The 17,168-nt window shown below is 45.5% G+C and overlaps 1 protein-coding gene across 3 annotated transcripts in view; it reads right to left on the bottom strand.

The window, feature by feature from the left end:
• Positions 1–1,102: 1,102 nt before the first annotated feature.
• Positions 1,103–17,168, bottom strand: part of NOX5 (NADPH oxidase 5) — a 53,216-nt gene continuing 37,150 nt past the window's right edge. For 2 of the 3 annotated variants that reach the window (XM_047738233.1, XM_047738234.1), the window contains 6 exons: positions 17,020–17,064; positions 16,581–16,705; positions 16,217–16,301; positions 15,431–15,530; positions 3,988–4,154; positions 1,103–2,992 (listed from right to left, as the gene is read on the bottom strand). In XM_047738233.1, the coding sequence (XP_047594189.1) occupies positions 2,861–2,992; positions 3,988–4,154; positions 15,431–15,530; positions 16,217–16,301; positions 16,581–16,705; positions 17,020–17,064 (654 nt within the window). In that variant the 3' untranslated portion in view covers positions 1,103–2,860. Of the gene's footprint in view, positions 2,993–3,987; positions 4,155–15,430; positions 15,531–16,216; positions 16,302–16,580; positions 16,706–17,019; positions 17,082–17,168 lie in introns of those variants that run through there. The other variant, XR_007128812.1, reaches the window with a different exon arrangement.

The raw sequence follows: 17,168 nt of genomic DNA, 5'->3' as shown, positions 1-17,168 counted from the left end.
GCCCCGTGCAGGCAGCTTCTCCTGCGTGCCTGGGGCCCCTGCAGTCTGTGCGGACCAGCTTTATTCCTTAGACCGGCTGGGGCCCACGGGCTGGCACACTGAATCCCTGCACGCAGCTACCTCCCTTTTCAGCAGAGGCCCAGCAGCGCCCCCAGCTGGAGAGGCCAGTCCCACTGCCCAGCCGCGTCCCAGACACTCATTTGGGAGCTCATCAGTATTAAGGATCTTAATGGTACTTCAAATCTCTCTATTTTGTTTATTCTTGAAAAAACAAACAAACACAAAACTATATAGGCCTTAACCTAAGGACATAGATTAGGAGGGAAAAGAATCACACAAGCAATTCCTGAAGAGCGGGGGTAAAATTCCTATACCATAAGGTGAAACGTTACAAGGTGATGCATGAATGCGCAAAATAAAAGAGGAACATGTGCAAGTCCTCCTTTACCTTCTCCACCGTTGACCACTGGGAACATTTGGTGTGTTTCCTGTCTTCCAATGCATTTCTACCAATTTTTCCCTTGCTCTATATACACGTGTCGTTTATTTTGGGTTATGTGAGGTTTTTTTTCTTTTTCCTTTTACTTAATATCCTTCAAAAAAAAACCCTATAAAATCTACAGCCATTTATCATTAAAAACTTCAAACTTTACAGAAGGGTAGAAGATAAAAAGGAAAAAAAAAAACCCACAAAAACAAACCTCAAACAATACCCTTTCCCTGTCCCTCCATTCCCACTCCCCAAAGCAAACAGATGAGAAACATATATTTTTTGTGTATTTCTTAAGAAAGGATTATGCATATACCAGCACTTAAAAATATTCATCCTTCATCTGTTCATCCTGCAGGTGAGGAAGCGACAGCTCAGAGGTCCCAGGGCAGACGCAAGGTCACACGCTGACTGGGACAGAGGCAAACTTGGCAGCCAGTGCCCTGATTTCAGAGAGCAAAGGTCCTTTCTCCACACATCTCCAAGGTGTTCGCCCACCGCCAGTCTTGTCTCTAATCCCTCCCTAATCTTGACTCTGCCAGGCTGTGACACCTCGCACCATTGCCACTGGTTGTCACCCTCCCCTCCCGAGAACGCTCGAGGGCTCTTGGCGTGTTGTTGGTCTGGGTGGGCCTGACTCAGGGCTACAGGAGCACCTGCTGTCTCTGTCAGAGCTGTCCTCAGAGCAGAGCAGCCTCGTGGAGCCTGGCCAAGGGATTCCTTCAGTGGGCTCGAGTTCACGCCTTGGTTTCCCAGATTAAAATGACGGCTAGGTGCAGAGGACCTTTCCTTCCCAAGGATCATTCCAGTTAAGTAGGACCTGTGCCTTGTGGGAGTCAACATGCGGGGTAGGCCTACTGCCGCTCCCTCTGTGCTAGATTCTGGGGCTGCAGGCCTGGCTGTGGGGAGCTGACAGTGCGGGAAGCTCACACTCACCTAATGCACCTTTTATCTGTAGTTAGCCTGTGTTCCTTCTGTTCCTTTTCTGTGTGCCCTCCTTAGCCCTCTTAGACCCACAAATGTCTAAGGAGGAAAGTCAGTCAGCCATACGGATGCGTTTGTTTCTTGTTGATGGTGGGAGGGCCCCCATCTGGACATCCAGGCAATATCCAGATGGACAGACCCCACATTTGATCCTGCACCTCCAATGATAGGAGGTGGCAGACCCCCAGGGCAGAGCCTGGACCTATGCTCAGCCAGGCCTATGCTGACCTTATAGATGGAAACTTGGGAAGCCGCAGAACCTGGACAGTGGCTCCAGGGAGGGAGGGATGGGGGGGTGCATGGTAGGGAGAGGGTCTGTATGTGCATCTGTGAGGGGCTGTTAGGGAACGGCAGCTAGAGGACTCTGATCTTGAAAACGAATACTCTTGACTTCACAGATCCACCCACCTCTGGGCCTCGAGGTGTTGCCTAGAGCCAGGGCTTCAGGGTGGGGCACAGTCTGCTCTGGCGGGTCTTGGGTTCACTGCAGCTCTGGAACCGGTCTCCCTCCCAGCAAGCAAAACCTCCAAGATCTCTGATTCCGCAGCGCCCTCCAGTGGCTACCTGGAGTATGTCTGGCGAGAAAGCCTTAGGACTCGTGTGATCCTAAGTCAAACATGTGGACCCTTAAATGGATTTTAGAATCTGTATTCAAGTTCCTCTGTCTGCTCCCACTGTCTGCGTGATACAAAATTCTAGGCGAACAGAGAGAAGGAGACAGACAGAGAGACAGAGAAGTCCTATGCTAAACGGACTCCGCTCTGCCAACTTTCCAAATGACTTTGGCGCATTCCCAATGCATACCCCAGCCCTAAGTCAGGACACCCTCTTAGTTAACTTCTCCACTGCAGGGAGTGACAAAACATGCTCTAAAATGCATCAGAAAAACAAGGGGCACTGATGGATAGAGAGAGGGATAGATGGAAAATATGCAGAAAAGCAAATATAGCAAAACGCTAACAGAGGAATCCGGCAACTGGGTAACCGTCCACTGTACAATTCTTTTAGTTACCTTTATGTTTGAAAATTTTCATAAGAAAATGTCGGGATAAAATCCTGAATGATTGTGGTGATTAAGCAGGTGTGGGACCACTGTTGTAGGGGAAGCCTCCCTCAGAGGACTTTTGGAGGGGTAGTGGCCTGGGAAGCCCCCTCTGCACTTCCTTCTGGAGCCGCTGGCCTCTGGCCTGGTCAGTTTCTCAGCAATCCGGGAATGCACCGCACTTTTCCCGGGGTCTTGAAGGAAGTCCATCTGCCCCAGGCGCTCCTGCTCTGGGGGTGGAGTGGGACAAGGTAGGTCCTCTGAGGCTGGTCTCTGTGGGGCATGGGAGCAATATGGTCAAGCTGGCTGGCAGTGTGAGTTGGGCAGAACTGTGAGAGATGAGGCTAAAAGTTCTCCTGGAAGAATTTGAAGCTGAACTGCTCACAGTGGCCCTTGAGCACCTTGGCCAGGGCTGGGGAGCCACAGAAGAAGACCTGCACCTTGCCCTTCTTCTCAGCAGCCACCTTCTGGAACACCTGAGCCCACACGGGGTAGGAGAGAGCAGAGGGAGGAGAGTGAGCCTGTGGACCCGCTCAGGGACACACCCAGCTAGGGCTGACCACATAATGGGTCAGCAGCGATGTCCCTCCGTCCCCATGAGGAACTCCAAGGCACAGCTGCATGGCTTCAGAGTGCAGGGTCCAACATGCATTCTTTTGGGGGGCCACTTACTCTACCCCTAACCTGACCCAGACCCCAGGAAGGGGCTGGACCAGAAGACCCAGGCCCTCCATTCCCGGAGCACATCTGCAGGGAGACTGTGCTGTTGGAGGACAGCGACAGGGCCCCATGGGCACACTGAACCCTGACTGCCTGGACATCCCGCTAGTCCTCCCCCAGTCACATGCCTCCACTGAAATGTCTCTTTCCTAAACTCTGGCCGTTCCCCCAGTGAAGACCCTTTCCCACCCCAAATTCTGCTTACGGAGGCCATTGCCAAAAGCCCTCCTTGGTGCCCAAGCACCAGTGATGTCCTCTTCCCTCACTCTCTGGGCATGATCATTGCCCATGGATTAAAAAGCAGTAACTTCTGATACCTCACACTAATGGCCCTCTGACTGGCAAGTACTCAGGGGGGAAGAGAATCTAAAAACCAATCTAAGAAACAAAATAAAGACTGCAAACTTTTGTTCCTTTGGGCCTCAGTATTTCCATTTGTACTGAGAAGGATAGGACTTGGTGCTTCCCCAAGATCCTGTCTACTCAGGACTTCTGACCCTGATTCCCAGGGAGTCAGGGCTGGGGGAGGCCTAGGAGGTCAAACTGACTAACTTCTTCGCAGAACAGATGGGGAAACTGAGCCCAGTGATGGAACAAAGAGATCCAGTCATGCTGCCAGTGATCCTGGTTGGATCCTGGCCCCTGGCCTCATGCTCAGTCCCTAGCTGCTCATCCCCAGTCTCCCAGCGACTGCTTTAGGCTCTCTGCCCCAATGGTCCCTGCAGGCAGTGGGGCTGTCGCTGGCCTTTACCTTGTTCCAGTCAGGACGCCCAGGCTGAGTGCGTGTCTGGAGGCCTGTGATGGAGTCCTTCTTCTCCTTCTTGGCCAGGAGGTCGAGGGCCATCTGCAGGCCAATGGCCTTCATGTCATTCTTGCCCAGTGCAGAGGTCATATACATGTGCAGCTCCAGGAAGGGGTCTGGGTGGTGGGAAGCAAAGGCGGCACTGAGGGGCTCGCGCCCGTAATGGGGACAAGGCACGATGTCAGCCCCTGGCCCCGGGGCTTGGAGCGAGACCATGAGGGCTCCAGGCTCACACCTTCGGCCCACCAGCGCTTTAGAAGGAAAGCTGGCCCACTGCTGGGGTAGGGCCTGCTCTGAGCCAGGCACACAGTGTGACTGTATCCACAGTCTAGCCTGCACCCCACGGCCACCTCAGGACTCGAAGGGGAAACGCATTCCAGGGGAGCATGGCAGTCCTTGGGCTCCGAAGCTCATGCCCTGTCACACCTCGTGGTGTCTGTTCCATTTGGTTGGGGACATAGGCCAGGCACAGCCGAAAAGCTGAGACCAAAGGGTCAAGGGTTGAATGAGGGGGTCAGGTGGCAAAGGGTACTGAGCTACAGAGAATGGCTGCAGCAGATGAGGGGCTTTCTGGGACTGTGGGGATTGGGACAGGTCTCGGAAGAGGGGCACAATTCAAAGCTAGGGTGGGATGCAGGAAAGGAGGGCATCCTGAGGGGGGTGGGCAGATGAGCCAAGAGTGAGAGGCTGGAAGAGATGTGGTGTTTGTGGGGAGTGACATGACTACCCACCTAGAATACAGGATCCTTGAAAGGGAGCAAAAGGAGATGGGAGAGAGGAGACCGGACGCACACTGAGGCTGGAGAGGGAAAGGGCCTTGAATGCCCAGCTGACAAATGGGGGGCAGGTAGTGGGTATCAGAGTGGGGTGTGGCAGGATGAGAACAGCATCCCAGAAGGGGAGCCAGAGGGCAGGAGGGACAGGGCAGAGGCTGGCCTGGCTCTGCCTGGACACAGGCCTGGACACAGGGGGACACCTGTAGTGGGACGGGTTTGCTAAGATCTTGATCCCTTTGGCTCGCAGGGCAATTTGAGCTCCCTGATAGGCACCTCTGTGCTCAAGCAGTTTCCTCCATTTTCCCTGATCTGGCAGACTAATGTATCATTTTCCACGTGGGCCATGACAGGGAAGAGGCTGGCGATACCATCTTCCACTTGAGCATTGGTCCAAGCCAGAGATGATGGGGCCTGATCTGGGACGTTGGGGCTGTGAGCAGATGATCACTCCATCTTTCTCCTCTCCCAAGACTAAAGGATCCCTGCCATCCTGGCTGGCTCTCTATTGTTTTATATGTTGCCATTAGCTCCTTTTTCCTTTGGCTTGAGGTCTCAGTCACTGTTAAAATGCAAATGGCCCTAGGAGGGAGAATATATTTTGTTTCACATACCACTTAACTTGAGAGAGCCCTGACCCTTCTTCCCCTCCCTCAGAGTCCTTAACCCCCAGAGAGGGGGCCAGGGAGAACGACACAGTGGTAAGAGGGAGAAGAAGGAGCTCTGGAGAATGACCTGACATGGTTTCCACCCCTGCCAGAACTGTTGTGTTTGAGATAGTCATTCCATCTCTGGGATACTCTCTTAAAGGAATCATCCAAAAGAAGGAAATAAACTATGTACACAAATATATTAATTGCAGCTTTATATATGATAGTGGAGAATCAGAACAAATTTACATTGTCCAGTAGCAGGAGCATGGTAGACCACTGACATATCATTCATTGTAGAGCCATTAAATACCACTACTACTTAATTAAACACTACTACTACTACTACATTAAATACTGCTGATACTACTACTACTTCAATACTACTACTACTAAATACTGCTACTACTACCATTGCTACTACAGCTACCACTACTTTGATTTTAATTACTACTACTGCTACTGCTACTATTACTACTGCTGCTACTAATGCTATTGCTACTATAGCTACTATGATGACTATGACTACTGCTACTCTGACTATTGCTACTACACCTACTACCACCATTACTACTAGTGCTACTACAACTACTGTTATAACTGCTGCTGCTACTATTGTTACTATAGCTATTGCTACTACGATTATTACTACTACTGCTGCTAATGCTACTATTGCTACTATTTCTACTATAGCTACTCTACTATGACTATTACCACTATAGCTACTACTACTATAGCTACTACAGCTATTTCTATTGTCACTACTGCTACTACTATTGGTACTACTGCTACTACTACCATTACTACTTATATTACTACTGCTACTACTATTGCTTGTACTGCCACTACTACTATTACTACTACTACCATTGCTACTACAGCTGCTGCTACTACGATTGCTACTACTGCTACTATAGCTACTGCTACAACTACTATTGCTACTGCTACTATTGCTACTACAGCTACTGCTACTCCTATTGCTACCACTGCTACTGTTGCTACTACTGCTACTATTACAATTACTTCTGCTGCTGCTTACTTTACTGAGCAGTTATTAAGCTCCAGTTCCATGTGCCACACAGATGATCTCGTTGACTTCTCTTGACAACCCTGCGAGGTGGGTACTAGCTCCATCCATATTTTTAGCACGAGGAAATCAAAGCAAAGCAGTTAAATAATGTCCCCAAGTTTTTGAGAGTTACTATGGGATAGAATAAAGATTCAAACTCAAACAGAATATTTGAAGCTTAAGCTGTAGAAATTAAAAGCAATAAGCCACAGATTCTTGAACTCGAACCTTGGTAAATAATTAGAGTTGAAATCAGAAGTCATGGGTTTCTGTTGTAGTTAATGAAAAACCCTGGAAGAAATTTGAGGTAATAAAGTTGTTGACTCAAGTGGCTTTGGGACTACAAAGCACCAGGCTTGCTGTTATCCTTTGTTTACACAGATTACAAAGAAGCAAATAGCAAATATTTATATACCAGTAACCAGGAAATTTAAATGAAATCTAAACTTCCCCCCTAGCTTGTCCTAGTAAAATTGAGTTTCTAATAAATTAATATACATAAAAGCATTGAGAATGAATTTGAGGCTCTATAAATATTTGCTATAATTGTTATTTACAAGAAAAGGCGAAGAGCTTCATTGCAACATTCTAGAGTTTACCAATTCTGTGTCAAACATGTTGACTTGCGCTTTAGGGCTTTGAATGTCTGTTATTCTAAACTACATCTGTTTGAATGTTTCTTATAAAAAAAACTATGTTTGATTACTTGAACTTATAAACTATTTATCATGGAATTTTAATTCACTCATGGCAGCCTTAGGATAATTAAACAGCCAAACAAGATCCGGTTCCACTGAACTCAACCAGCATAATACCCCACCCCTGCCAATTCTCTAAAGTTAGAAACATACCTAAAAATATCCCTCCTCATAGCAATTATTCTGTAAGTAAAACACAACAACGATTCTAACAGATTCACTTTAAAACACAGTACAAAACCTCAGTATTCCATGAAGATGTCCTGTGAAGACTATGACAAACCCAGAGAAACACGCCATCGTACAGACTAAGCCTTGGCTTAGCACAAAGTGTAGGCAGCAATACTCGGGGGCAGGGAGGGGAAGATTGTGGGGCTGGAGAAGGACAATCACAAGACTCATTTTTGGTGAAAGTATAAAAGAAGGGACCAAACAGGAAAGTAACTCATACATGCTGAGCGGTTTAACCTGTACCTTAGACCATTCTCTACACTTATGGATGGCCATCTCATCAGGAAAAATACCGAGCATTCAGCCCCAATCACTACCTATGCCTCTTCACCTGTTCGTCTCTACTGGCAGATTATGTACATTAAAAACTGATGCTGGAGGGGCACCTGGGTGGCTCAGTCAGTTGAGCATCTGACTCTTGGTTTCAGCTCAGGTTGTGATCTCAGGGTCGTGAGATTGAGCCCTGCGTCAGGCTCCATGCTGAGCAGAGAGTCTGAGGGAGTACTTCTATCTTTGTCATTAGTTGTTAGGGAAATGCAAATTAAGAGCACACTGAGATACTGTTACATACCCACTAGAACGGCTAAAATGAAAGACACTGCCGAGATCAAGTGTTGGCAAGGTTGAAAAGCTACCGGAACTCTCGTCCACTGCTGATGGAAACACAGAAATTGGAAAACTGGTTTGGCACATACCACACTACCCAGCAAATACGTCCACACAAAGACCTGTGTGCACATATGCAGAGCAGCTTTATTCTGAATGGCCAAAAAGTGGAAATAACTCTAACATCTATTCACAAGTGAATGGCAAAGCAGATTGTGGTATATCCACAAAACAGCAAAGGAATTAACTATTTTCTAATACCTGCAGCAACATGGGTAAGTCTCAAAGATATTATGTTAAGTGAGAGAAGTTAGAAAACTGTGATTGTCATATGATTCCAATTACTGGAGATTCTAGAAAAGGCAAAACTATAGTGATGGAAAGCAGATCAGATGTTGCAGGGAGTTGCAAAAGGGGACAGGGCGGTGATGCAAAGGAGGATGAGCAAACTTTGGGGGCGTGGTGATAGAAATGCTCCATGTTAAGCGAACCCGAGAGGATTACTCAGCCCGGCCCCTGGTAAGGGCGGTGCAACTCCGCCTAGGGCAAAGACACTTGAGAATCACTACAACAGGCCCCTCCCCCAGAAGATCAACAAGAAATCCAGCCAGGACCAAGTTCACCTACCAAGGAGTACAGTTTCAATACCAAGGAGAGCAGCGGAATTCCAGAGGAGGAGAAAGCAAAGCACGGAACTCATGGCTTTCTCCCCATGATTTTTTAGCCTTGCAGTTAATTTAATTTTTTTTTCTTTTTCAGTTTTTTTTCTCTTCTTCTGCTAATTTTTTTTAACTTTTACCCTTTTCTTTTTTAACGTTTTTAACCAGTTTATCTTATATATATATATATATATATATATATATATACACACATTTTTTTCTTTTTATATTTTTTCTTTATTGGTTTTCTTTTTTTAATTGTTTCTTTCTTTTTTTTCCTTTCTGAACCTCTTTTTATCCCCTTTCTCCCCCCTCACGATTTGGGATCTCTTCTGATTTGGCTAAAGCATATTTTCCTGGGGTTGTTGCCACCCTTTTAGTATTTTACTTGCTCCTTCATATACTTTTATCTGGACAAAATGACAAGGCAAAAAAATTCACCACAAAAAAAAAGAATAAGAGGCAGTACCAAAGGCTAGGGACCTAATCAATACAGACATTGGTAATATGTCAGATCTAGAGTTCAGAATGATGATTCTCAAGGTTCTAGCCAGGCTCGAAGGCCTGGAAGATATTAGAGAAACCCTCTCAGGAGATATAAAAGCCCTTTCTGGAGAAATAAAAGAACTAAAATCTAACCAAGTTGAAATCAAAAAAGCTATTAATGAGGTGCAATAAAAAATGGAGGCTCTCACTGCTAGGATAAATGAGGCAGAAGAAAGAATTAGTGATATAGAAGACCAAATGACAGAGAATAAAGAAGCTGAGCAAAAGAGGGACAAACAGCTACTGGACCACGAGGGGAGAATTTGAGAGATAAGTGACACCATAAGATGAAACAACATTAGAATAATTGGGATTCCAGAAGAAGAAGAAAGAGAGAGGGGAGCAGAAGGTATATTGGAGAGAATTATTGGAGAGAATTTCCCCAATATGGCAAAGGGAACAAGCATCAAAATCCAGGAGGTTCAGAGAACCCCCCTCAAAATCAATAAGAATAGGTCCACACCCCATCACCTAATGTAAAATTTACAAGTCTTAGTGACAAAGAGAAGATTCTGAAAGCAGTCCGGGAAAAGAAGTCTGTAACGTACAATGGTAAAAATATTAGATTGGCAGCAGACTTATCCACAGAGACCTGGCAGGCCAGAAAGAGCTGGCATGATATATTCAGAGTACTAAACGAGAAAAACATGCAGCCAAGAATACTATATCCAGCTAGGCTATCATTGAAAATAGAAGGAGAGATTAAAAGCTTCCAGGACAAACAAAAACTGAAAGAATTTGCAAACACCAAACCAACTCTACAGGAAATACTGAAAGGGGTCCTCTAAGCAAAGAGAGACCCTAAAAGTAGTAGATCAGAAAGAAACAGAGACAATATACAATAACAGTCACCTTACAGGCAATACAATGGCACTAAATTCATATCTCTCAATACTTACCCTGAATGTTAATGGGCTAAATGCCCCAATCAAAAGACACAGGGTATCAGAATGGATAAAAAAACAAAACCCATCTATATGTTGCCTACAAGAAACTCATCTTAAACCCGAAGACACCTCCAGATTTAAAGTGAGGGGGTGGAAAAGAATTTACCGTGCTAATGGACATCAAGAAAGCAGGAGTGGCAATCCTTATATCAGATCAATTAGATTTTAAGCCAAAGACTATAATAAGAGATGAGGAAGGACACTATATCATACTCAAAGGAACTGTCCAACAAGAAGATCTAACAATTTTAAATATCTATGCCCCTAACGTGGGAGCAGCCAACTATATAAACCAATTAATAACAAAATCAAAGAAACACATCGACAAGAATACAATAATAGTAGGGGACTTTAACACTCCCCTCACTGAAATGGACAGATCATCCAAGCAAAAGATCAACAAGGAAATCAAGGCCTTAAATGACACACTGGACCAGATGGACATCACAGATATATTCAGAACATTTCATCCCAAAGCAACAGAATACACATCCTTCTCTAGTGCACATGGAACATTCTCCAGAATAGATCACATTCTCGGTCCTAAATCAGGTCTCAACCGTTATCAAAAGATTGGAATCATTCCCTGCATATTTTCAGACCACAATGCTCTGAAGCTAGAACTCAATCACAAGAGGAAATTTGGAAAGAACCCAAATACATGGAGACTAAACAGCATCCTTCTGAAGAATGAATGGGTCAACCAGGAAATTAAAGAAGAATTGAAAAAATTCATGGAAACAAATGATAATGAAAACACAATGGTTCAGAATCTGTGGGACACAACAAAGGCAGTCCTGAGAGGAAAATATATAGCGGTACAAGCCTTTCTCAAGAAACAAGAAAGGGGGGTGCCTGGGTGGCTCAGTGGGTTAAAGCCTTTGCCTTCGGCTCAGGTCATGATCCCAGAGTCCTGGGATCGAGCCCCGCATAGGGCTCTCTGCTCAGCAGGGAGCCTGCTTCCTACTCTCTCTCTCTCTGCCTGCCTCCCTGCCTACTTGTGGTCTCTGTCTGTCAAATAAATAAATAAAATCTTAAAAAAAAAAAAAGAAGAAAGGTCTCAGGTACACAACCTAACCCTACACCTAAAGGAGCTGGAGAAAGAACAAGAAAGAAACCCTAAACCCAGTAGGAGAAGAGAAATCATAAAGATCAGAGCAGAAATCAATGAAATAGAAACCAAAAAAACAATAGAACAAATCAACGAAACTAGGAGCTGGTTCTTTGAAAGAATTAATAAGATTGATAAACCCCTGGCCAGACTTATCAAAAAGAAAAGAGAAAGGACCCAAATAAATAAAATCATGAATGAAAGAGGAGAGATCACAACGAACACCAAAGAAATACAGACAATTATAAGAACATACTATGAGCAACTCTACGCCAACAAATTTGACAATCTGGAAGAAATGGATGCATTCCTAGAGACATATAAACTACCACAACTGAACCAGGAAGAAATAGAAAGCCTGAACAGACCCATAACCAGTAAGGAGATTGAAACAGTCATCAAAAATCTCCAAACAAACAAAAACCCAGGGCCAGACGGCTTCCCCGGGGAATTCTACCAAACATTTAAAGAAGAACTAATTCCTATTCTCCTGAAACTGTTCCGAAAAATAGAAATAGAAGGAAAACTTCCAAACTCATTTTATGAGGCCAGCATCACCTTGATCCCAAAACCAGACAAGGATCCCATCAAAAAAGAGAACTACAGACCAATATCCTTGATGAACACAGATACAAAAATTCTCACCAAAATACTAGCCAATAGGATGCAATAATACATTAAAAGGATTATTCACCACGACCAAGTGGGATTTATTCCAGGGCTGCAAGGTTGGTTCAACATCCGCAAATCAATCAATGTGATACAACACATTAATAAAAGAAAGAACAAGAACCATATGATACTCTCCATAGATGCTGAGAAAGCATTTGACAAAGTACAGCATCCCTTCCTGATCAAAACTCTTCAAAGTGTAGGGATAGACGGCACATACCTCAATATTATCAAAGCCATCTATGAAAATCCCACCACAAATATCATTCTCAATGGAGAAAAACTGAAAGCTTTTCCGCTAAGGTCAGGAACACGGCAGGGATGTCCGTTATCACCACTGCTATTCAACATAGTACTAGAAGTCCTAGCCTCAGCAATCAGACAACAAAAGGAAATTAAAGGCATCCAAATCGGCAAAGAAGAAGTCAAACTATCACTCTTCACAGATGATATGATACTATATGTGGAAAACCCAAAAGACTCCACTCCAAAACTGCTAGAACTTGTACAGGAATTCAGTAAAGTGTCAGGATATAAAATCAATGCACAGAAATCAGTTGCATTTCTCTACACCAACAACAAGACAGAAGAAAGAGAAATTAAGGAGTCAATCCCATTTACAATCGCACCCAAAACTATAAGATACCTAGGAATAAACCTAACCAAAGAGACTAAGAATCTATACACAGAAAACTATAAAGTACTCATGAAAGAAATTGAGGAAGACACAAAGAAATGGAAAAATGTTCCATGCTCCTAGATTGGAAGAATAAATATTGTGAAAATGTCTATGCTACCTAAAGCAATCTACACATTTAATGCAATTCCTATCAAAGTACCATCCATTTTTTTCAAAGAAATGGAACAAATAATCCTAAAATTTATACGGAACCAGTAAAGACCTCGAATAGCCAAAGGAATATTGAAAATGAAAGCCAAAGTAGGTGGCTTCACAATTCCGGACTTCAAGCTCTATTACAAAGCTGTCATCATCAAGACAGCATGGTACTGGCACAAAAACAGACACATCGATCAATGGAACAGAATAGAGAGCCCAGAAATAGACCCTCAACTCTATGGTCAACTAATCTTCGACAAAGCAGGAAAGAATGTCCAATGGAAAAAAGACAGCCTCTTCAATAAATGGTGTTGGGAAAATTGGACAGCCACATGCAGAAAAATGAAATTGGATCATTTCCTTACACCACACACAAAAATAGACTCAAAATGGATGAAGGACCTCAATGTGAGAAAGGAATCCATCAAAATCCTTGAGGAGAACACAGGCAGCAACCTCTTTGACCTCAGCCGCAGCAACATCTTCCTAGGAACATCGCCAAAGGCAAGGGAAGCAAGGGCAAAAATGAACTAGTGGCATTTCGTCAAGATCAAAAGCTTTTGCACAGCAAAGGAAACAGTTAACAAAACCAAAAGACAACTGACAGAATGGGAGAAGATATTTGCAAATGACATATCAGATAAAGGGCTAGTGTCCAAAATCTATAAAGAACTTAGCAAACTCAACACCCAAAGAACAAATAATCCCATCAAGAAATGGGCAGAAGACATGAACAGACATTTCTGCCAAGAAGACATCCAGATGGCCAACAGACACATGAAAAAGTGCTCCCTATCACTCGGCTTCAGGGAAATACAAATCAAAACCACCATGAGATATCACCTCACACCAGTCAGAATGGCTAAAATTAACAAGTCAGGAAATGACAAATGCTGGCGAGGATGTGGAGAAAGGGGAACCCTCCTACACTGTTGGTGGGAATGCAAGCTGGTGCAACCACTCTGGAAAACAGCATGGAGGTTCCTCAAAATGTTGAAAATAGAACTACCCTATGACCCAGCAATTGCACTGCTGGGTATTTACCCTAAAGATACAAACGTAGTGATCCGAAGGGGCACGTGCACCGGAATGTTTATAGCAGCAATGTCTACAATAGCCAAACTATGGAAAGAACCTAGATGTCCATCAACAGACGAATGGATAAAGAAGATGTGGTATATATACACAATGGAATACTATGCAGCCATCAAAAGAAATGAAATCTTGCCATTTGCGATGATGTGGATGGAACTAGAGGGTATCATGCTTAGCGAAATAAGTCAATCGGAGAAAGACAACTATCATATGATCTCCCTGATATGAGGGAGAGGAGATGCAACATGGGGTTAAGGGGGTAGGAGAAGAGTAAATGAAACAAGATGGGATTGGGAGGGAGACAAACCATAAGTGACTCTTAATCTCACAAACAAACTGAGGGTTGATCGGGGGAGGGAGGTTGGAAGGGGGGGTGGGGTTATGGACATTGGGGAGGGTATGTGCTATGGTGAGTGCTGTGAAGTGTGTAAACCTGGTGATTCACACACCTGTACCCCTGGGGATAAAAATATATTATATGTTTATTAAAAATAAAATTAAAAAAAAAAAGAAATGCTCCATGTTTTGATCGTGGAGTTGGTTACACAGTTGTACATATGTGTTGTAATGTCATTGTATTTACTGTAAACTTGTATTGGTGAATGTTATCCTATGTAAATTATCCCTTAAAAAAAGCTAAAAAAAAAAAAAGCGTCAATACGAGTGATCTGATGTACATTCCTGGGGAGGGGTGCCTGGGTGGCTCAGTCAGTACAGCGGCAGCCTTTGGCTCAGGTCGTGGTCCCAGGGGCCTGAGATCGAGTTCTGTGTTGGCCTTCTTGCTCAGCAGGGAGTCTGCTTCTCCTTCTCCCTCTGCACCCTGCTCTCTCTCTCTTTCTCAAATGAATAAAAATAATAATAAAAAGATGTACGTTCCTGGGCCCTGCTCTCAGAGATCCTGATTTGGAAGTCTGGGATGAGGCTCAGGAATCTAAATTTTCATCAAGTGGGGGGCAACTGGGTGGCTCAGTCATTAAACGTCTGCCTTCGGCTCAGGACATGAACCCAGGGTCCTGCGATCAAGCCGTGCGTCGGGCTCCCTGCTCAGCCAGAAGCCTGCATCTCTCTCTCCCTCTCCCATTCCCCCTGCTTATATTCCCTCCCTCACGGTCTCTCTCTGTCAAATAAATAAACAGAAAATCTTAAAGAGATAAATTTTCAAGTGCTCGTTGTGAATTAAAAGAAATACCACAAAAGAGGGAAATTAGAAAAAAAGGATATATATTTTTGTAAATGTAAATAAGAAAAAAACATCAGGAGATCCTTTAAAATGCCTGGAATAGTTTGCATAGCTGGATGGGATTATGAATAACTTTTTCTCCTCTTTTTTTGGTTTTGTAAATGTTACATTTTAGTGGTGGAAGAAAAACCATTCCTCTCTCCCCCACATTTTTGATAGAAATAGGATACTTTAAACACTGTCTTAAACCACCCCCCCACCCCGAGCCCAAACCCCCACCCTGCTGCCATCCTCCTCAGGCCCTGTCCCTCTCCTACCCTCTTGTGTCATCTCGGCCTGGTCCATCTCCAGCTTGGTCAGCAGGCTCACAAACCACTCAAAAGACCGCTGGTCTCGGTTGATCCAGATGAAGTCCACCTGGGGAGAGGGGCCCTTCTGTTCAGGGTTGGCCCTGCCTTGTTCAGGGCATGCTGGCATCTGTGATCCCCAGCGCCTAGATGACCACCCCTGTGAGATCAGGGCCACGCTATCATCCCCATTTAATGGAGGGGAAAACAGAGGCTTGCAGGGGTAGGAACCTTGCCCAGGTCACAGAGCAGCATGGAATCAGGACCCAAGTCCCTGACTGGGAGGTCAGGATTTTCTATAATAACCTCTTGTTAATAGCAAGCAGTGTGCTGAAATATTAAGCTTAGGAAGAAGGCAGAAGGACATTACTTATTTTCCCCCTACAAGCTCTTTTAAGTGGCCTATAGGAAATAATGCATTTTCAAAAGGCAAACATTTTCATTTTTAAAACCACCACCAGGTGATGGCTAGGTTATAACTGGATCCCAGCTGCCTGAATTTTAGGTTCCAAGGTCTTTAGTGGAACTCCACCTTCAGGTCCCAGAATGCCTCTCAGAGGTGATGGGTGGAGGCCTGGACACATGGGAGGCACGAGGAGAACACGGGGTGTTGAGGGAAGCACAGGAACCAGCCATTCCAAGCGGGAGGGAGAGTCATCTGTCCCTCCCCTGCATCTGCACAGGAGAGCTCGCTCTGGGCAGGGAGGTTCCCAGGGGAGAGGGTCCAGAGGCCTGCCTGGAGGAGGCAGTGCTTACCTTGCGGAGCTTCATGTCCTCATCCTGGATGCTATCCATCCAGGAGTGCTGGCAGCTGGGGCAAATGTGCTTCCTCTTCTGGTGCCTGAGGAGAGGCAATGAGTGATTTTGAATTTGGGGCAGATATGAGACTTCTCAGACCAAAGAACAGTACAGGGGTTGGGGGAAAAGGGTGAGGTGGCAGGGCCTGCCCTATGAGGAAGGGGAAGATTGAGAGCCAAAAGAGAGAAGGAGGAGGGACCGGGGAGGAAAGAGAAAACAGGGTGAAAGGAGAGAAGGGAGGAGCAAGGGAGAGGGAAGAAGTGGGGTGCTTCTTGGGACTCTGCCCCAGGAGACAGGCAGGGGTGGCAGCCTGTCCACCCACCGGTACATGATGCTCTGTAGGATAGAGGCAAAAGGGGTGATGCCGATGCCCGCCCCGATGAGTACCGCATGCTCAGAGACAAAGATCCTGCGGGTGGGGGTTCCGTAGGGGCCGCTGATGTAGCACTGTGAACGGGAGGGCATTGCAGGAAACAGAGGGCTGGGTGCCTGGAGAGCTGGAACCCAAGGCTTCAGCACCCCCCGTTACATGCAGGCAGTCACCTGGGCCTCAGTGGCCCCCACTGTAGTACTCAGAGCACAAGTCTGGGAGAGCCCCGGGATGTGAGAAGGCGGAGCTGGTGAGAATGGAACCCAGCACCTGCAAAGGGATGGGTTTGGTCCCCTTCTCTGGATGCTGGGGACTTGGAGAACTGGGGTACCTAAGGCTTCTTTTCCTCTGGTTGCAGCATGGGGCACGTCCACCCGCCAGACCCTCTTACCTTGATGTTACAAAGCAGGTGGTTCTCAGAGGACATCTCAGAGACCTGCAGGGAGCAGAGAGCTGTGGGTGGATCAGGCAATTCTCAGAGGCAACCCAGCCCTTGTTGGTCTGAACAACTTTACAAAAAGGGAACTGTTGTTTTCTGCC

Source organism: Lutra lutra, chromosome 7 (assembly GCF_902655055.1).
Source record: "Lutra lutra chromosome 7, mLutLut1.2, whole genome shotgun sequence".
In the NCBI taxonomy this organism is placed as follows: domain Eukaryota; kingdom Metazoa; phylum Chordata; class Mammalia; order Carnivora; family Mustelidae; genus Lutra; species Lutra lutra.
This window is presented reverse-complemented; position numbering and strand designations above follow the sequence as displayed.